General features: G+C 42.1%; 1 protein-coding gene across 3 annotated transcripts; it reads right to left on the reverse strand.

The window, feature by feature from the left end:
• Nucleotides 1-1286: 1286 nt before the first annotated feature.
• GOLGA7 (golgin A7) lies at nucleotides 1287-17988 on the reverse strand. 3 transcript variants are annotated; one of them, XM_067722086.1, is made up of 6 exons: nucleotides 17855-17988; nucleotides 17458-17590; nucleotides 12897-13049; nucleotides 6425-6526; nucleotides 5220-5282; nucleotides 1287-2658 (listed from the first exon to the last, which is right to left on the reverse strand). In XM_067722086.1, the coding sequence occupies exons 2-5, from the start codon at nucleotides 17566-17568 to the stop codon at nucleotides 5235-5237; spliced, it is 414 nt and encodes a 137-aa protein (XP_067578187.1). In that variant the 5' UTR covers nucleotides 17569-17590; nucleotides 17855-17988; the 3' UTR covers nucleotides 1287-2658; nucleotides 5220-5234. The 3 variants fall into 3 exon arrangements, with proteins under 3 accessions (XP_067578187.1, XP_067578185.1, XP_067578188.1); XM_067722084.1 differs by having other exon boundaries at nucleotides 17748-17900; XM_067722087.1 differs by having other exon boundaries at nucleotides 5220-5287; nucleotides 17748-17900.
• Between the last annotated feature and the right edge of the window lie 4107 nt (nucleotides 17989-22095).

Raw genomic sequence — 22095 nt, forward strand, 5'->3', positions numbered from 1 at the left:
TGATTCATTCTAGCTGCTAAATGAGTGACAAGCACATCCTTCATAGTCTCTTGTAACTTTGTACAGAGAAGTCTAGTTAGTAAGGTCTTACATGAATACAAAGTGTCATTCACGCTTTATGAGGTCCTAGAAAACTTTGATAAGTGGAAACTTTCTCAAAGTGAACGTTTATCAGAAGGTTCAAGAAGTTTAAAGAATTCAGGAGAAAAATACTTTAAAATGTTTTCTAGTTTTAACCAGAGCTAGATTTAACTTAACACACTGGCAAGGCCAATGACATACAGAATAACAAAAGGACAAAGTATGCGTAGGAGGCTTATTCTTTTTTTTTATTACTTAACTACTTCAGGAGTTTTGAATGCAATTCCTTTCCTTTCCCTGGGAATTCCTGATCCAGAGGAAGAAGGTCACTGAAATCCTCAAGAATAGTTACCTCTAGGCAAGTCCACTCTAATGGACTTTAAGCCACAGATACTGCCTCTTAGAACAAGACTTTATAAGGGGAGTTTACCAGCCACTATCTTATCAAGCCAGACAAACATCTTACTAATGAAGATGTAGTAAAGTAACTCTGTTAATGACCTGTCAACTTATATCTCGTGCATTTACACACTTTATAAATAGCTGAGTGCCAAGTGTATGTAGCACTGTGCGGGATGCTGGGAGTTGGGGATGGATGCAGGGAGAAAGAGGAATCACCCCTGCTCTCAGGGCATTCGACGGGCTAGGTGGGGCGGCAAGGGGGAGGGGAGGGAAGTTTGGAAATTAAAGGTGGCATGAATACCCTGACTTCCTTTATGAGACTGAAACAAACAAAACAAGGAACAAAGCCTGTCACTCTTGAGAAGCAATGACGCGGATCCAGGAACTAGGGCCAAGTGGAATATGGAAGGAATTTAAGTCGGAATATAGTCTCTATTTTATAAGCAGTTACTCTGCAAAGGCATTTCATTTAAAAAAAACTGGAGTCATCAGATGATCCAAGATTGTCACAGCACTGGGATACTTTTTTCCTAATGAGACATTCCAATCTCTTATTTCTGTAACTGAATACATTTTGACCATTAGGAGCTATTTCTTGGTTTTTACCTGTTTAGCTAACATGTCTGCGCTTGAGATAAAGCATGTAAAAAATTGCAAAGTGTGACAAACTGTATGTCAGACGTTTGTTTAAAAATACTAAGCTACACTGAACCAGGAATTCTTGTAGTATTGTCTATCTGCCAAATTTAATACCATATCATTTATCACTTTACCAAATCACACCAAATATGACACAGAGACAATTTGTTTAAGAAAAGTTTTACTAATGTGTTAATATTTCAGCAAAGTTATTGCAATGGGTTTAAAAGGCAGACAGACACACTATTATAGGCTATAAAGTAACAAGTTTCATACAATTAAAATATTACATAGACCTATGGGATTTACTGAATAACTAACAGACCCATAAAAGAAATTAAATCTGAAAGGTTAAATCCAGTATTAGCACCTACAATATCTCTGAAAGTAAAACTTTTAACCATTTCATTCTCTCCTAGTATATGTCCTAACTTTCTCCCAAATACAGTGCTCTCAAACCCCAAAGATGAAGGGCACAGGAAGTCCCAATACTAAGAACACACAGCCAAAAAGAACTAGAAACAGTGACACAGACTTGAGAGTTTTAGTTGGAAATCACTTAACTTACTGAACTTGAACCAATCATAATATTTCTGTGCACTGAATACTGTATATGAGGAAAGTCTAGGAATCATAAGGTTTGCCAGTAGGGATAGTTAAAAATTAGCAATATATAGTATTATTCCTATCAAATTTTTTTCTCTTAAGTTATATTTATAACAAAACTATAATTAAAATATTTATTAACACTTGCTCATTCAGGGACACAGCAGGGACATTTGTGTTTGATGGTTTAGCATCCACTTTATTGTGCTTACTTATTTTTATAAGGAACAAGCAACACATACCACATCTTCCCAATGTTCAAGGTAATGCAGTAATAACAGAATTCTCAAAAAAACAAAAACCTGGAAATTGCATTAAATACTGCTTTAATCAGGAACTGCTATAATAAAACAAGTAACATTATACATTATTTTTCCAATGAGCTTCAGTTTGAGAAACTGAACAGCAGAACTTGATCTTTAAGCTTTGAGTCATGGCAAAACTGGTAATTCTCTGAAATCTGGGAGATGCAATAGCAAAACCAGACGCAGCCCACCCTTCACCAAAATCCTGGTGAAAAGCGTTTTATGAATTTGGGGGAGTAAGACTGAGCACTGGCTAGTTCACGACTTGCTGAGGCCCAAGGAATGACGAGAGCCACTGGCACTGCTGGCAGGTAAGAAATAAACTGTGTTGGGCTGACCAACTGCATATTTTATTAATGGCTTTGAATAAAAAAAGTGAAATGCTTCATTGCGTTTTCTCAAAAACTAATCAAAAGATTACAGAGTCCTACACAATTTGGAGACACAAAGTGGATGCTGAGCGACTAGAGGTCACTCCAGGTGTGGAATTTTACAAAGTCAGTCCTTGGAGTGAATGGCACCGTGGCTCTGGCAGCAGATACGAAGGAATGATGCTCTGGAGAGGAGGTGGGGGACACTCTGCGGTCGGCCGGTGGACAGATGAGGGTCCCAGCTGGAGGTGGGCCTAGAGTTAGAGGGGAGAAGAAAAGGTTTTAGAAAGGGATGCTAACTAACCTCCAAACATCGACTGATGGGAGCTCCTACACTCTATGAAGCCAGTGCTAGCTAATAAAATCCCTGGATCTGTACTACCTGCCGGAGTGAGTACACAGCTCGACGGTCTAGAGATCCAAGGCTGTGTATTTCCATCTCTGACCAATCCTGTCAGGACAGGTAGCACAGCACGGGGCAGGTGGCCAATCCGGGGCCTGGCTACCTCCATGACTGCCTGCCCATTTTTGGCCTTGCACAAGTAACTTAGGTTCTCTGTGCTTGAGTTTCCTCATCTGAAAAACAGGGATAACATTATCTACCTCACAGGGATGTTGTGATAATTAAAATGAAGCATTTAGAAAAGTACAGGCACATATGAAGTGCCAACAAATGGTTATTTTTATTATCACTTATTTATTGTGACAGAATAATGACATATTCTGTTTTTTGAGTAAAGAAGACAATCTTAATCCAAAGAGAGAAAACACCATCAGTCCGTATTTTTTTTTTTGCTTTGCGGTACGCGGGGCTCTCACTGCTGTGGCCTCTCCCGTTGCGGAGCACAGGCTCCGGATGCGCAGGCCCAGAGGCCATGACTCATGGGCCTAGCCGGTCCGCGGCATGTGGGATCTTCCCGGACCGGGGCACGAACCCGTGTCCCCTGCATCGGCAGGCGGACTCTCAACCATTGCGCCACCAGGGAAGCCCACCAACAGTCTATTTAAAGGCCACCTCTAGGATTTGTGTACTCTTCTGTTAAATCATTAATTTAATTCCCATATAATACTTCAACCTGCAGACACCATGTAGACTTAAGAAAAATTATAGAACTGAATTCATTATTCTTATAGTTTTCCCCCTCCTCCAAGACCTCAGCCCACACAGGATCCTGGGTCTGAGGAACACATAACTCGGAAAACTAAACTGCACTGAACAAAAATATCTGCATTCACGAAATTACCACAAGTTCCTACTGTAAATCTCATTTCAAAATTTCACTGTTGTTGAATGTTGATAGATTGGTCTCTGGTGTGTAAATGCTCCAAACCCCGCACCACCTCAGAAAACCAGTGTATTGAGCAATAATAGCTGCAAAGTGAGCCATGATGACAAATGGATTGGGCCGAGTCAGTGCAGCTACAGCTGATCAAACAAACTTATCCCAACGGCACGTCACAAATACCACATGTAGGGCTCCTGGTTGCTCGTTTGAGAATTACCAGTTTGGAAACTGCATGTGAGAAAGTGCATGAATAGGTAACACTAAGTGTTCCAAAACAAAGCCTCAGTAAAGAATAAAAAGCCGAGCAGAGGGCACCATTACTTAGGTCTGTGGCTTGTAAGAATCTGTGTGACACATTCCCTAGAGCTAAAAGAAGGCAGCTTTGTAGGATTCAACAAATGGCACAGGAGCAGACAAAATGTATTTTTAAAAGGTAGTGAAAAAGAAAAGAAGGGGATAAATACTTAGAATAATCTGATCAACTCTTTCCTTTGTCCACGTCTCTGCTGCTGCATGTACTTACAGGAAGTACGGTGTAAAAAATAGGGGTTTTATGGTCCATCAGATTTGGGTTCATATCTCAATACCCATTAGCTGTGTGACTTGGAGAACATCATTTAATATATTTGTACCTTGGTTTGCTTATCTGTAAAGTGGGGGAAATCCTCTGCAGAATCTTGTGAGAATTGGAAAACACCGTTTGAATAATAGCGGGCACATAGCAGGTACCCTCAAAACGGTAGCTACTATTATGACTGTTGCCCTGGGAAGGAACTGGTCTGCTCTGGTACAATCTGTTTCTGTGCGGCCTGTGAATTAGTGATGGATGTCTGCAGACAAAGTCAATCAGGCAAGCACAGCAGCAGAACACATGACTGACTTGGCAGCAACAGTGAAGTACAATGTTTTTGTCACTTGGAAGGCTGGGCTAAGGTGCTGTGGCTTCCACGTGATTCTCCCCATAGATTCCCATCAGTATTCACCCATTTGTTTCTCACTTGTTCAAGGTCATTATATGGATATATAAGAACATAAACATTCTAAAAAGAATGAAAATTTATGGTTCTACCCACTAGAGGTAAGTGTTCTTCTAAAGGGCTATAAAGCCACTTAAATAAATGAAATATTTAGAATCTCCCTACCCCACTCTGAAACGTTTCTTTGGTTATTAAAGCCATTTGTCATTTAGGCAGGGAAATCTCTGAACTGATTCTTATATGCAAGATCCATCTATTAAAATGTCTAGGATAGTTTTAAAATATTAAAATAAGATGCCTCCCCCGCAAAAAAACCTCTCAAAACCCCCAAAACAAAGTAACAACTAAACCAGTCTGAAAACAATACAGGGGGAAGAAAAAAAATCAGGATTAAATTCTCTATCACTTGGGTTATAGAATTTGGTTTAAGTACACATTTTAAACATCAAGCCAGTACAGAGAATGAGCCACTACTTACGATGCAGGGAAGAAAATTCATGCATCCTACAAAATTGCAAAAATTGCACATAAATCATATCATTTCATATTTACCTTTAATCCTATGGTTTATCTTCCACTGCTCATGCCTCTGTCTTCATAAATAGTAATTTCAATCTAAACAGCATGGCTGTTAAGAAAACACACTAAAGAACAGAACATAGAAAAAGGGACCGCGGCAAGATGATAGGTATGATCTGTGCAGACTTGTCTTTATTTATTTTAAATTATTACTTAATTTAAATTCTTATTTAAATAATTAAATTCTTATTTAAATAATTAAAAATTATTTGCTCTACTTATTTTGAATTATTAAAGTTTTCTCCTGCTTGAGTTAAACACGATGTTTTCTACACCTTGCTAAAAATTTAAGAACTGTAATTGCTTGTAGTATACCACATGTAGCTCCTCCCCAAACACTGATTATTCGTTTTTTGAAAAAAAAAAAAAAAATCTGAAAAAGGATGCCTTATTGTAGAACTAAGGGGGGGCTCTTAACTGAGCATCCATGGAGGTAATGAAGTCAGGGGTTCAGAATGCCCTGAATTATATGCAAACTTTTTCTTGGGAGACGGCTCACAACGTCTAAAAGTTTAAGAACCATTGCTGCTGAGTATAATAAAACTGTTGAAATTATTATCAGCCGGAAGGCCTGGGGTTATCTGACCTAGGTTTTAAAAAAAATTTATTTTACCCAGTTATTTATTTTACTCCCATTATCAAGCTAAATTGGTTTTTTTGCAATCTTATTTATGAAATTCACTTTGTGATTTTCAAAGCTTGCTGCCTCTAAAAATACGTGCAGTATGTCAAAGGTAATGAAATGATACATCTGGCAGCTGCGGCTGATTTCAATGAGCCAGATGAACCCACGGATCTGTGATTCATCTGGACAACCTTGCTGCACGTTAGGAGTTCATGCATTTCAAAGGGGCTTTGGGTCCAGCCTCTGCAGCTGAAATGCATGACTCACACCACTCCCATTATTACTACAAGATGCCACAGAGCCACCAAGATGACGGCAACCCGAGCACTGCACAATGCACAGAGACCAGCATGATACAGAGGAAGGAGAGGCGTGCGTCAAGGGAGGGTGCTGGAGCTGGGGGGCTCGTGGCGGGTGTGCCTCCTCACAGAAGAGTCCTAGGGCAAGTACGGCAGAAGGGAGTTTAAATTCTCTCCGGCCGCTGCTCGACAGGACCAATCAAAAGGTTCTGTTTACAGATATTGAGACCTTGTGATCTAGGCTGAAAAGATACAACTCGAAGTCCTCTCTCGATGGGATCTGTCAGGAGGAGGCCTTGGGGAGCATAGATCTTCTCATTCTGCTCTTGAATGTATTTGGAGACTTTCTTCAGAACCTGACAAAAAGAAACACCACAGCTTTTTATAAATGTCATCAGATTTCCCTGTGAAGCATCAGCTGGACCTCAAAATATTCAGGCAGTGGAATTAGTTTTCAAAGCAAGAATGGGTGTTCACGTGGAGGGACGGCCCTGACTAGGTGGCTAAGGCCACGGGGCTCCCGACACCGCCTCCCCCCAGTCCCGAGCACCGTCCACACAGTTCAAGTGCCACAGCAGATGTGCCTCACGGTGGCACGAGAGCCACGCCCTCCCCTCCCGGTCACCTTCATCCTGGTTGCGGAGAAATACAAGGTGACTATATACACGAGGGTTAGCATGCTTTCCCCTTCCCTACTCATGAAGTGCACATCATGTGACCTCTTCTGATATCAAGGGCAGCTCTTGGCCTTCTCCTTAATACTTAAGAACTGCTTCTCGAGACTTCCCTAGTGGTCCAGTGGTTAGGACTCGGCGCTTTCACTGCTGAGGGCCCAGCCTCAACGCCCGGTTGGGGAGCTAAAATCCCGCAAGCTGTGCGGCGCAACAAAAAAAAAAAACAAAAAGAGAGAGAGAAAAAAGAAAAAACAAAGCACTTCTCTCCTTTGTACATTTTCATCAATTTTAAGTAATGATACAAGGTAGGCCTACAACAAAGGAGCCCAGTGAGTTTTAAACTGAAAAGTTTATTCCCTTCATCAAGCATGCACGTGCTGGCTGCCATGGTTCTGATGACAAGTGTCTTATATCATTTCCAGGCTTGCATGGAGCGTTGCTCTGTAGTTCGCTCTTGTGTCCTAGGTGGGAACCTCGCTAAACCTTATAAGTTTAGTATTAAGCTTGTAAAAGTCAAAGCAAATGTAGACAAAAGCCAGACAGGATACAAAGGAACTTGTGGAAATTGCCAAATCTCCAGCTTTAATAAGGGCAATTCTGAAACAGATAACCTAGAAGAAAATAAATTTTAATAGCTATATACAAAATCAAAGAGTTACATGTTTTATTTCAGATTCAAAGTCATTATAATCCTTTTCTGGCTCTAATCTTCAAAGAGGCTTTGATCCAATTCTTTAATTACTATATGCTTTCTTAAATTCACACTACCAGAATATGATAAAATCACAGATAAATGTGATCACAACATAAAGGGAAAAGAACTGTATGAAAATGAAGTTGGAAATTAAGAAATGATTTATGTGTGGGTCTATAATGTACCAGGCTAAACTAACAAATTAGGATGTTAAAATTTATGTGCTTTGGTATAAGTTGATTTAGAATTTAAAACTCTATGTGGTTTGTATAATGAATTTTCTCATTAAAGGAAGATAAATAGTTTATTCAGGTTACATCTTTGGGGAATAATACAATCTAACATTTTACGCTTTTTTAAAAAGAGCATGATATTATTAAAAGAGCAATCTGCAGGGTTATGAGCAATTTAAGAATACTATTTCTAAAGAAAAGAGCTTTTCACCAAATTATCTTTAGTACATATGTCATTCTCCTATTCTCAACTCTCAAAGAATGTGAGCGGTGCTTGGTCTTTATGGGCGCTGTCTTTCTATCAGCGTTTGTTAATCATGCTGAAATGACATGGGGAAGGAAGTAGCCCATGAAGGTGCCCAACTCAGGACCCTCCATCCTCTCTCCAATTTCCTTCTCAGCTCACTGCCAGAGCTAGAAACTGGAGAGCCAGTCTCCCCTCACCCCAGTCCATTTATACTCGGGGGGACACTCAGAAAAATGCCTGCATGGCTGGTTTCAAAGAAAGAATTCCTTCAGAACAGCTTTCCTCCCTGTCTCCGTGGGTACAGGTTACTAGCAAAGAAACAGCATTCCTTTATGCGATTCATGCAGAACTTTGTCATGCAAGGTTTTTATTTAAACTTTAATAACATTCATGGGCACTTGGGTATCAGTTCAGAAAGAAAACAATTAGTTTTCTTTTTGTGTAAGTTCCAAATCCTCTTACGGTATTATGGTGAAGCCAGCTTTGTCCTAACCAAGATGCTTTTAAACTCTTAGTGTCATTAGCAATAGGAAAGCATTAACATGAGTCAACTCATACCTCATCCCAGACAGGACAAAGCACCGTTCTCACCCCCAAGAAACCTTATGTTGACATATTACTCATACTTTATTATTTTTGGTAAATCAATGTTAAAACAAACTATGATATTGAACAAAATTATCTGTTATCTTCACTCAATAAAACCTCAATTTATATAATATTTACCAAGCTAAACACTCAAACCTCAGGAAAGACTATTATCCTCCTTGAGAATATTAAACCGGAGAAAGCCTACCAGACCCTCAAGGAAAGATATCCTAAGTGAGGCTGCATGAGAGCACCAGGATTTTAGTATTTTCAGAAAGATCTAAGCTCCTCTGATTGTGCTCCTTTCAGATCACAGCCCACGGGCAGGAGGGATGTCTTCTGGTTGATGAACACAGCAGACAGCTCCTGAGAGGAGAACCTTCTACAAGCCCATTTGTTCCCTGATTATAATGGGCAGCAACAGAGAGGAATAACACTGAAGCCTTTATCTTCATTTTAAATCAATAAATAGCACATTATAGGAAAAAAAATGCATGATTGTTCTAGTGGGTTTTAAAAGGCCTATTTACAATTTTCAAAAGTTTAACCCACGTGACTAGTGTAAGCACAATTATATTTGGCTTACTGTTTGTAGACTAGAAGTTTTAGTGTTTAAAACAATAAAGACTACTAAATGACTCAATCCTGTCCTTTCATAAAGTAGAAAATAATAGCACAGAAATTCCTGAGGGACAAACTGGAGAGTGGGAGTGGTTGGGTATCAAAAATACAAATACACGTTTAAAATGTTTTTTAAAAGTACAGGTACATTATATCTTAATTATGACCATTCCAGTTATTTACTTTGCATGATCTAGTTATTCATGTCCAGTTTCTAAAATAAAATCATGTATTTATAAAAAGTGACCATGCCTTAAATTTTGGTTTCTTGACTAATTTTACTTGGTTTTTACTTGTGTTTATTAATACTCACTCTGTAAAAACAAAGAGACCTTAACTAGACTTATACAGTAGTACCTTGTATGTTACCTATGAACTCAAGTCCATTACATTTCTGACACTGAGAACTTCCTTCCAAGATTAATAATCAAAAAGATTTTAACTAAGGGTTGCTAAATGTTTTAGTAGATAAATAAACTAGCAGCTGCTAAAAAAGATTACTTATACACTTGAAATAAAAAAACTGTACATGTAAGTTCACAAATATCTGATTAAAACATATATATATACACTAACTTAATTTTTAAATCTATCTTAAGAAAACTTTATTAAGCATCTACCACATATAAAGCAATTTATTAATTCTAAGACCCATTTTATTTATTTTTTTTTAGATTTAGCTTTTTCTAAAATTGAAGTATAGCTGATTTACAATGTTGTGTTAATTACTGCTGTACAGCAAATTGATTCAGTTACACATGTATATACATTCTTTTTCATATTCTTTTCCACTATGGTTTATCACAGGATATTGAGTATAGTTCCCTGTGCTGTACAGTAGGACCTTGTTGTTTATCCATTCTCTATGTAATAGTTTGCATCTGCTAATCCCAGCCTCCCACTCCATCCCTCCCCCTTGCCAACCACCAGTCTAAGACCCATTTTATGGTTGAGAGAACTCAGACTTGGAGAGATTAACTTGCCCATGATCTCATCATTAGTAAATGACTTGGCTGGCACCCAATTACCAATTTCTTTTTATAACTGAGGTCAGAAGCAGGTATCTGTATCTATTTTAGCAACTGCACACAAATAAATAAAAGTTAATTAAAATCTCATCAACAAATTTAAAAGCTAGAGTGAAATGAGAATTCAAGCACCTAATACTCCACTAAGCATGAATAAAATGCTCTGGAGGATCTACTTCCATCTTAGACTGACAATATTACCCATGTCTTTAATGGCCACCCGGGATGACTGCTTTTACCCACCGTGGTCAGTGGCTCCTCAGGGTGTCCAGGCTCCACCACCAGCGCGTCCCCTGAATTTGTTCACCTCCTTCCATCCCTGCTGCTCTGCTCTCCATCCAAGCTATCACCCTCTCTTGCTTGGACTTCAACGGAGCGTCTTACTTCCACTTTTATTCCTTTTCCCCCCAGAGCCAAGGAATCTCTTTAAAATGAAAATCTAGTCCTATTATTACTCCTGCTTAAAACCTTTGAGTGGTTCCTCCCTGCAGAGAAATAAAATCTAAGCCTCTTTCCATGGAGCACACACTCCCGGAGGATGCAGGTCCCCTCACCTCTCGAGTCGCCTCCGCCCTCCTCTCCCCACGCCCCGCTCCACACGGGGGACGCCAGATGCTCTGCATACACTCATCCCTCCGCCTGAAGGGCCCTGGGCTTCCCATCCTTCACGCGGCAGCTTAATGTTACCATCTCAGAGGCCCTTTCTGACCACACGATCTAGATTAGGTCTTTCCTGTATTTTCTATCCTAGGGAAGTTCGTTTTTTTCAAGGCATTTATCACGACTTACAATTCTGTGGGTTTTGTTTCCTTATTATCAGTTTTTACCACTGAGTTATAAACTCCATGATGTCAGCAACCATAGCACATGGTAGGTGTTCAATAAATATTTATCGAATGAATGAATCCCCTGTCCCTTCACTCACCAAATGTATTATTACAGAGAAGCTGGTAAGACAGACAGACTGAAAGCTGATACTGATCCTCTGTAACTCCTGATGTGGAATATTCAGCAGGAATGAGAGTGTGCGACATGGAGAGGGATATAAACTACTCTTCTTCAGTGCTCCCTTTTAGTAACACCAGGAGAATTCGTGTCAGGATGCTAAGGAAGAATGCAGCATCATTGTCAGCCGACAGCTCAAAATATTTTAGCTGCAACTGTATCTGCTCTCCACCACATGGAGTGCAAGACAGTCACAGGGGAACTTCTATCAGGTGGGTATAATATAGATCTCCTTACAGCCTTTCGTTTTCTAATCATGGTCAGAATTTAATTATCTATTTGGGGTTTACTGTGATTAACGTAAATTCATTCACTTAACACACAGTAGATGAGTGCCTCATCTACCCAAGGTATGGTGCTAGGCTTGAAGAGGGATACACTGTCCTTGACCTCAAGAAAAAGACATACTTGAAGGGCAAGTAAGACAAGAATATAAACGGCTACGTTCCTAAGTAGAGAGTGCCAAGTGCCAGAAAATAGATACAAGTAAAGCATTGTGGGGATACAGAGGAGAGAACGAATTCCGATTACAGGGGTAGATAAAAAGTTAGCTGAGGGCTTCCCTGGTGGTGCAGTGGTTGACAGTCCACCTGCCGATGCAGGGGACACAGGTTCGTGCCCTGGTCCAGAAGGATCCCACATGCTGCGGAGCGGCTGGGCCCGTGAGCCATGGCCTCGGAGCCTGCGCGTCCGGAGCCTGTGCTCCGCAATGGGAGAGGCCACAACAGTGAGAGGCCCGCGTACCGCAAAAAAAAAAAAAAAAGTTAGCTGAAAGTGGGACTGAGGGACTGGTGAGATTCGGACACGGGAAGAACGGCACTTCAGGTGGAGGAAAACCTCGGAGTTTTTGCGTGGTTGGCTGGAAGACAAAGTGAGGAAGGGGCGCAGGACAGAGCTGGAAAGGTGAGCTGGAGGTGGGCTCGAGAAGGGACTGAAATGGAACCCGGGAAGGCCTCTCACTTTGCAGGAGTGGCAGGGGAGGCACGGCTGTGTTTTATGACACAGCAGCTGTTTGGAAATGGAAAAGAAGGGAAGGAGTGAGGCTCCGGAGACTGTGGCACTGGTCTAGGAGAAAGGTCATAAGGGCATGAATCAGGGTGGTGGCAGAAGTCATAAAGTTAATGAATGGGAAAATGGAAGCTATTTCAGTCTGACAACTGATAAATTCTCCCCCCTCTAGCCCTCCACCTAAAGATGGTCCTGAAAAAGACAGGATGCTACTGAACGAAATGGGGAGGTGACTTCTGGACATCTAGGTTGAGAAGCCGGCAACCCTGGGCCCAGCAGACAGTTGAAAGAGAAGACAAGAACTCAGAGGGGAGGAAAGATGGAGGATAGAAATTTGGGGAAATGAAGAAAGGGCTTCTCAGAAGGCTAGGCAGGATGAGAACATGGATTTTCTACATTCTCCTTAAGTGTAAGCCGATTTGAATATTAACAGGGCAACCTGTTTCTGAAAGACTCAGGATTCTTTTCTATGTGACTGGTCATAGAAGCAACAATAAAATCTGAACTATTATTATTATGAATGCCCCTTTAAGTTTTACTGCAACTGTCACCCTGTAAACATAAACCTGTAATAAACCCACCTTCTTTATAATTTTAAGAGATTGTGCGAAAACAGACACAGGCTTACCTTCTCGTAGTGAGTTTCCATGCACAAGAAGATGGTGTACGCTGTTAGACAAGCCAGGCAGCCTTCAAGATAGGACTGGCCCCCGAGCTTCTCTGCTTCAGCATAAAGGTTATTTAGAGTTCGAACTGTTTCTTCAAATTGTTGCCTATCAATCTGTAAGGAAAAAAGAATTTAAAAACAAGTTTTGGAAAAAAAGACGAGCACCTCACTCCTGCTTGCTATCACTAATTTAGGTTGTTGTTTTGTCAACATTCTTATCTAACTGTCCGAAAACAAATTTTTAGGTGATTAAACCTGGACGTAAGTTACTGAAACTGGTATGTTTGTTTCATTTTATCCTTCTTATGGACACTGGATATCATCAAGGCTCAAAATGGTGTCTCTTTATCCTCTATACTGAGTCACAGGTAGCTTAATTAAATTATACAATCTTTCCATCTTTCCATTCTCTCATATTCACATTTACGGAGCACCTACCATCAGATATCATGACAGGCCTTAAAGAAAGATGACTAAGATACTTTCTAGTCCTCAAGGCATTTACAGTCATAAGCATAACAGATATGCAACAATAAAAACACAGTAAGTCAACAGAATACTGTAACTGAGGCATGTATAAAGTATGGTGGGGAAACAAACGGAGGGGTGCATTCTCTTTATCTGGAAAGAGCAGGTAATCTTAAATCAAGTCCCTAAATGCTGGAATCTACTTAGGCAAGAAAGGGAAGTAAGGACATTTTCAGCAGATCAAAAGGTGCAAACTGTATTATTTCCTCATTTCCCATCTCTTTTAAAGTAACTATTTGGTTACTAAAAGCTGACACGGAACCAGGCAAAATCTCAAACTACTACACAACTCTTCATACCACGGGTTCCTATTACCCTTTTCTAGTTAGTGACACCATGTACACTAATACTACTATTGTATACTCTTTTCACTCTCATCATCTGCTTTCACTTTCTTCTTCCAATAGCACATTACTTTCTTCTTTTAACAGTTCGTGGATTTCAAATCTCAATACTTTGCCCTAGGAATTTCAAGTCCCATTAGTTGAGTATTTCACCCAATTGTAGCATTCTTGGTAGGTAACAAAGCACAATTTATCTGTCCTTATTCTCCGCTTTCTCTCACACAATATCTCCCTTATTCCTAAAACTAGTAACTACTTACATATGAATTCTCTCTTTCATGAAGACTTTACATAGAAATAGACTCAGAAAGAAACTCAAAGAACCTCAGTATACAGTGTGAGACAAAATGTTCCCAAGAACATAATTCTCTGTTAACATACAGAATACATCTGATGATTTATGACCATCACCCTTAAGCTATTGAAACCCTTTAGGTGAGAGGCAGTTGTTTTGTCCTTCATGTGGAAAACCGTGAGGACTCAATGAGCCAAAGGCATGAAAACTTGAAAGTGGTGGTGGCTTGACCTGTTTCCAGAACATGAGTGTTTCTGACCGGGGCTGGGTGGGTGGAGATGGTGCTGAGAGCCAGGGCAGCGTCCCTTCACTGAGCCTCCACTTGAAGATGTGCTGTGTTACGAACGGTCACCCAGGCAACCTGTCACCATTCCCAGAAAACAGACTTAGGAGAACAACTCAGTGAACAAGTATTAATGGTAAATTGTTATCTCCACCTCGTTTTGCCTAAGTTAATGCCTTCAGTTTGTCCATCAGTAAAAGCACAAAGGTCCAAATAATTTCAAACACTCGCATTTGATTTACTACGATGTTATGATCTGAGAAAGAAAATTCTTTGAATTATTTATGTTTCTTTGGACAGAATGATTCAAAACTAGGGAATCAACCCAGAAACATTTTATTTCTTTCAGATCAGAATTACTGATCCTACCAGAAACACTAATTCTTAAAAGTTATTCCAAGATTGCAATGCTTTATAGGTTGGAGGCAAATCATAGATCATTAAAAAAAAAAAAAAATCCAAGGTGAAGAATTTTTTAAAAAAAAGTTTAATTAAAAAAAAAGGGGGGGGGAATTCTCTGGTGGTCCAGCGGTTAGGACTCCATGTTTTCACTGCCCAGGGCGCAGGTTCAGTCCCTGAAGATCCTGCAAGCCTCACACCTTGGCCAAAAAAAAAAAAAAAAAAAAAAGAATAAAAAAGGAAAAAGCACGATGGGCAGCAGTAAGGGCAAGGATACACTTACGAAGGGCTCTACAGAGGTGTGGGCCTTGTTCTCATACCCTTCAGGCACCATGAAGCATGGCTGTCAATGTTCACCCCTCGGTACCTGCACACTAATATAGCAGCTACACTGACATCTGGAGATATGTGAAGCTGGAGCTAAATGCAAATTTGGACCAATAAACACCGGCAGCCAGAAGAGAAATAGGAATCAGGCTCGTCTTCCCAAAATTTCTGTTTCTTGTTGAACTACCTGTCAAAGAATGGGGCTGAAGCTTAAAGAGACTGCAAGTCAAACGTAATTTCTACTGACCGGATGTAGAGGCATATTTTTAAAGGGATGCAGGGGAACAAATGCCTCAATTATAGTTCACTCACTTCTCTGCTGCCCAGGCCAAGGGTGCCTAAGATGTCTGTATTTTCACTAAAGTGAGAATCGAGCTTTCTTTAAATAACTGTCCTGGCAACAAAGCACTTATACATCAAAGTATTAAGTTCTCACAGGCAGTGAGCAAGTAAACTTGTTAACAGACAGAACTTGTCCTCACTCACAAATTAAAGGGTACAAATATGTGTGTTTAATGCTTTAAAGTCATACAAAACATTTGCATGTTTATTTCTTCCTCTATTAAGTTGCCAAGTGCAATGTTCTCACAAAGGGAAAATCAGCCCCAGAGGCAGAGCAATCAGTACAATTTCTAGGGTAAGTAGTAAAAAAACAAAGAAAGAAACTTTCAATTTTCCATCAAACAAAGCAAGGAAAATTTAAATCTGTAATTTATAATTAATCTCAACACATTTAAAAAAAAAAACCCAAAGCTTTCCCAAGCAGTTTAAAGTATAAGCTAGTGTTTTAATCCAAACATTTAAAAAAAAAGAAAATTCAAGGGCACAATTGAACAACACCAAATATCATTCCATATAGTACTCAGAATCACAAGCAGTTCTGGGCTACATGAAGTCAAAGAAGTAAAAGGACTCCAGAATTTAGAGACAGCAATTTCCTGTAACAGTGAAGTTCCATGACTACATTGTTTCTGTATTCAGACTATAAAATAAAGGCTCCACCACAGAGTGGAAGGCTCATGTCTGATTCTACATACATATACTTGGGTCAATTATGAGTTGGACGTTTGACTTTTAAAACTTTTAAACAAAGGCATCATGTGACATCCAAATAAGTGTGGTGCAAAAGAACTGTTTACACTCTGATTTGAAAGTACATAAATAGTATTGTCAGAGTTTCAGTGTAAGAGGCTTAAAAGTAAAACATTTGATCCATTTCATGTAAGTCCTAAAATGTAAACCATGTTAACTGTGATGTTAAATTATTTTAAAAAAACAACATTCAGTAGCTCTAACCAAGAGGCAACACACTCAATGGCAATCAGGTAGGACAACCCACCTCCTCACAAGCCAATTTTAAATGACTGCTACACAGTGCTCCAGTAGACTCATCAACACCTACTTTCTCCACAGCCAGCACTTCTCAGCTCCACACCCATGCCCAATGACCTCTCAGTCCCGCACCCACCCCTTGTCAAAGAGGAAAGAGCCACAAAACCTGCTCCCATCTAACCAGAAATTGACCTCTGAACAGGAAACACACAGTCAGGTTTATCTTACAAAGCTCAAGACCAAACAGTCTGTCTCTGGGTGTGTGAACACATGTGGGCACAAGAAAACACACATGCTCACATATGCTCACGTCGTTGTACCTTTAAAGTAAGATACAATAATCATTACCATTATTTTTCCTAAGTCTGAAAAAAAGGGAAGCACATCCCTTTTTGTATGCAAGGCTGCCCAAAAGACCCACATCCTGATGACAACACAGTACAGGTGTCTCCCAGCTATCAGAACTGCGAGGGACAAGTTGAGGGCCTCGTTCTGAGATATTTCCCTGCCCAGGCCCATCCAATGCTCTGCGTTTTCCAGGTTCAAGGCCTGTCTGCACTGCCTAGCACAGCCCTTAATAATAAACCCTTCCGGCCAAGCAGTGTGGCCAGCACTGTGGCCACGGACGCCAGTCACGAAAATGATATTTGTTTCCCTGGCGTGGTGAGGTTGGAGGATGCAGCTTACAACCCGCTGAGGTAGGTGGCCTGGAGCGCCAGGAATTAGTTTCTCATCACTGTGGTCAATTACCCGGGGTGGGGTGGGGACGGCCAGGGAAGACGGCGGCGCACACATCAGTGCCCTGGGCACCACGGAGCTCCACCAGGTCGTCAGACCGGGGGCTTGGCCTTATTTCTTGTCCTCCAAACACCAGGTCTGGCTTAGCGGCCCTCTTCGCACATCCCCAGCCCAGGTTCCTTCTGTGCCTGCTCCTCCCAGACCCGCACTCCCTGCCGCCCTAGGGGAGGCTCCCGGCCTCGCCCCAGAGCAGGTGCGGGGAGCCCGGCTGCATACCCGGTTCTCCAGCTCCTGGGGGAACTTGGTCTGGAACTGGCAGCGGGTGCCACTGCTGTAGTCTCGCTGAATGAAAACCTTCCCGGACACTGGCGCCTGCTGCGGCCTCATGGCGAGGACAGGACGGGCCGCGCTGCGGGTTCGGGGGACACCAACCACGGTCAGATCTCCGGCCTGGACCCAGGACTCCAGCCCGCCAGCCCCGCAGACCCACCCACCGCCCAAAGCAGCCCAAGGCCTCCCCGCCCCACTCCCCTTCACCCATGCTTTCACCGCGGGTCTTCAGCTACCTTCCGGGCCAGGCCCCGCGCCCCCCAGAGCCCGGTTCGGCCCGGGAAACACGAACCCGCCTCCGCTGCCCTCCAGCGGCTGTCGCACCGCCTACGCCGTCACTTACGTCCTGCCGCAAAAGGCCTCTTTCCTCGCCCCTCAACTCGGCCTCCTATCTCGAGTCTAGGACCCACCCACTCCTCCGGCCGTAAAGCGATCCTGCCGAGGCTGCGCGCTGAGGTGCGGGGGCGGGCACCGTGGGCGGGGCCAGGGCCGACTCCGTCCCCCACCTAGCTCGGAGGAGTCCATCCGGAAGGAAAAGGCCGGGCGGGGCCGCAGGGCGGGGCCGGAGGGCGGGGCTGCAGGCCCCGGGGGGGCGGGGTTGCGGGGCGGGGCGACGGGGAGAATGGTGGAGAACGAGTTCATCTGAGGGTGCAAAGGGTTCGAGACTCGGGATTTCCCCGGTGTGTCATTTCCCTGGTGTGTCATTTCCTCGTTAATCATGGCGACATAGTTTCTGGTCACCGATTGTAAGGGTTTATTTTCACTCTTGATTGGAAATCTCAGTTTACACGTGGGACACCACCCAACTCTACAAAACAACTGCTCACACAGATTTACAAATGGAAAGCAGGCTTGGCGGGGGACGATCGGTTTGGCAAGGGGCGGGGGGAGGAAGGGAGGAGGGAGAAGCTGCATGGGCTTCATTGTCAAGCATCCCTCCTTCAACTTTCCTGGAGGTGTTGTCTTTCCTTCTACCCCAAAGATTTTCATCCAGCAGTCCAGCCTCCACCCCTCCTGAGAGGCTTGCCAAGGGCCCTAACCCCCCCACCCCCACCCCCAGCTCGGCGTACCTTTGCAAGGCAGCCACGGAAGCCCTTCTTTATCTGGTGTGCCTGGCTGATACACTATTCCACCTTTGTTTTGCTTTCCCAGGTTTCAGTTACCTCCGCCCCCACCCCCAGTCAACCTCAGTCTGAAAATATTAAATGGAAAATTCCAGAAATAAACAATTCATGTTTTAAGTTTTGTGCCTATTGTGAGTAGCGTGATGGAATGTCTCGCTTTTGGCTCCAACCCTTTGGTATCACCAATCATCCATGTCCACTCCTGACGTCCCATCATTGACATCATCATGATCCAGGATCTCCCAAAGCAGATGCTCCTCTCTGACCTATTATCAGGTCAATAGCAGCCTAACGCTGTCATTCACCTCACATCATCTCATCGCGTAGGCGTTTTATCATCTCACATTATCACAAGATGAAGGGTGAGTACAGTACAATAAGATTCTGAAAGAGACCACATTCACATAACTTTCATTACAATATATTGTTATAATTGTTCTATTTTGTTATTAGTCATTGTTGTTAGTCTCTTACTGAGCCTAATTTATAAACTAAAATTTATCATAGGTATGTATATGTAGGAAAAACAGTATATATAGGGTTTGGTACTATCTTCAAGTATCAAACTAGTACTTTGGTACTAGTTTCAGGCATCCACTGGGGGTCTTAGAATGTACCCCCCGCCTTGGGTAAGGGAGACCAATGTATAACCTGTTAGCACCACTCTCTGATACTGCCTACTATATATTTTAAAAATTTTCTCTTATTGTATTTTGAAAAGAGCTTTATGGATGTATAAATAGCATACAATAAACTGAATGTATTTAAAGCAGACAAATTGTTAAGTTCTAACATGTATACAACCATGAAACCATGACCTCAATCAAGATAATCCCTCCTTCCTTTCTTCAGTCCCTTTCCCCAGGCACTCATCTACTTTCTGTCCCTATACATTAGTTTGCATTTCCCTGAATTTTATATGAAATGAATCACACAGTATGTATTCTTCTTGTCTGGCTTCTTTCACATAGACTAATTATTTTGAGATTCATCTGTTGTGCTGTCAAGAATTCATTCCTTTTTGTTGCTGGATAGTATTCCATTGTAGGGACCCCACAGTTTGTTTATTCATTCATGTGTTGATAGACATTGGAGTTGCTTCCAGTTTTTGGCTATTACAAGTAAAGCTGCTATTGCACATTCATCTGCAAGTCTTTGTATAGATAAATGTTTTCCTTTCTCTTGGGTAAATACCTAGGAGTAGAATGTCTGGATCATAGGATAAGTATATGTTTAACTTTTTAGGAAGCTGCCAAACTATTTTCCAAAGTGGTTGTACCATTTTACGTTCCCACCAGCAGCAAATGAGAGTTCCAGTTGCTCCACATCTTTGCCAATACTTGTATTGTGGTATCCCCTTGTGGTTATAACTTTAGTTTTTCTACGCCTAATGATTCTGAACATCTTTTCATGTATTTATTTGCCATCCATATATCTTCTTTGATGAAGTATCTGTTCAAATCTTTTGCCATTTTTAATTTGTGGTTATTTTCCTATTTTGAGTTTTGAGAGTTATTTGTATAGTCTAGAGCAAAGTTCTATATCAGACATATAGTTTGCAATCATTTTTCCCTATTCTGTGGCTTGTCTTTTTAGTCTCTTAACACATTCCTGGGTTTGGGGGGATTAGGGTGTGGACATCTTGAGGAAGGCATTATTCTGCCTACCACAGGTATGGAGTTCATTTTTCCCCTCCATATGATTATCCAATTGTTCTAGCACCATTTGTTGGAAAGACTCTCCTTTCTCCCCTGCATTGCCTTTGTACCTGTGTTGAAAATCAGTTTGTGTGTTTGTGCGTGTGTGTGTGTGTTACTGGATTTTCTGTTCTGTTCCATCGTCTGATCTTGTTTTGCATTAAATGTCTACTAGTGTTTGTCTATGAAATTGATGCTTCCTTACTGCCTCAGTAAGATCTCTTGGGAGTTGTTTTCCTACACACTTAATATTTGCAGTTGGGAACACCCTGAAACAGGTAGGTAAAACAGTTTCCACCCTCAAACTATCAGTTTAGTGGAGTAAACAAAGAAAACAGTTTTCATACAATGTGTACAAGGGTAATATTTTTGGAAATATTTCTCAGTGTACTTACCCTAGGGAAAGTACAACCCAACTCTTGATGCTTGGGAAGAGGGACCTGGTTGAAAGAGGGATTAAGGGACAGTAAGTCAGAGTAAATGTCCTTGCCTACCCCCTTCACACAATCATATGTCTGTATTCTTTCGGGAGGAAACTGCCGGGGGAGGGAAGGAGGACAAAGGGGGAAGTCCAGGATGCCAGGACATCTTGCTCACTGCTTCTCAAGGTTTAGAACAGAAAGTCCCTCTTCCAGCATCGAACCGGCAATCAGAGGAGCCCAGGTGCCACACAGGTGGCAGGTGAGAGAGGCCAAGACCGGTGGGCCAGAGTTGGTGCTCCAAGGTCTGTGCCTGTGACTGGGGGAACCAGAAACCCCTCTGTGGAAATGCCCAGAGATCCGGGGACACGGAAGAAGCCTGGGGCGGGGATGAATAGGCTGCAGAACGCAAGGGCCTTCGGCTGGGCATGCATTCTTCTACACTGCTGCCAACGTGATGCTCGAAAGAATCATGTGTGCCCTACTGCACCTCTGTGAAGAGCAGCACCAGATGCCCAGAGGCTAAGCAGGGCAAGCTAGACCCGGGAGGATGCCAGAGCAAGAGCCCAGCTCCCCTTCCTGCAAATCAGAATGCTACGCAAGCTCCTCTACAGCTTTGATTTCCTCCAGGAGGAGGGACTCAGAGTTGACTGCACTTAAAACCTAACCCAGGTTAAAAAAAAAATACTTGGAAGGGAAGTTTTTTTGAAGAGACAACTTTAAGTGCCCCCCTCCCCTGCTACAGTAGCAATAAAGAGAAAATCAAGTTATATTTCTTTAACCCAACTATCACAGACTCTAAATTTCACCTCTCGAAGCCAGCACCTGGAAAGTTTTCCCCAAAGATGTGAAATCTGATCGTCCCTATGAATAGGAAGGAGTTAAATGGGAGAGGTGGGCTCTCTCCTGCACTTGAGTTTGTTTTGGTGCCAGTGATTAGGGTTGAGCTTCTACCTAATTACATCTGTTCCTTGGTATCCATGGGGGATTGGTCCTGGGACCCTCATGGATACCAAAATCTGTGGATGCTCAAGCCCCCTATATAAAATGGTGTAGCACAGTTGGCCCTCCACGTCCACGGGTACCGCAGGTTTGTTGATTCCGAGGATACAGAGGGCCCACTCTATTGAGGGAGATAAAAGTGTGACTATGGAATTACTTTTCTCCCAGCGAGACTGATTAAGAATCAGAGATATACTTTTACCTTAGTGGCTCCCAAGCTGTTTTTCTGCCTTGATACACCAGATGGACGACGATTGCATTGATGAAACACTTCCATAGACGTGCCTAAATCCGGGACTATGGTCCAGAGAAAACATTTCCATTTGCATCAGTCTTCATTCT

Source organism: Pseudorca crassidens, chromosome 21 (genome assembly GCF_039906515.1).
Source record: "Pseudorca crassidens isolate mPseCra1 chromosome 21, mPseCra1.hap1, whole genome shotgun sequence".
Classification (NCBI taxonomy): domain Eukaryota; kingdom Metazoa; phylum Chordata; class Mammalia; order Artiodactyla; family Delphinidae; genus Pseudorca; species Pseudorca crassidens.

Excerpts from the sequence above, each read along its gene's own strand:
- GOLGA7 (XM_067722086.1), bottom strand. The coding sequence starts at position 17,568 with ATGAGGCCGCAGCAGGCGCCAGTGTCCGGGAAGGTTTTCATTCAGCGA. Across the intron at positions 13,050-17,457 it reads CCCAGGAGCTGGAGAACCGG|ATTGATAGGCAACAATTTGA; the intron begins GTATGCAGCCGG and ends TTTTCCTTACAG. Across the intron at positions 6,527-12,896 it reads TGGAAACTCACTACGAGAAG|GTTCTGAAGAAAGTCTCCAA; the intron begins GTAAGCCTGTGT and ends TCTTTTTGTCAG.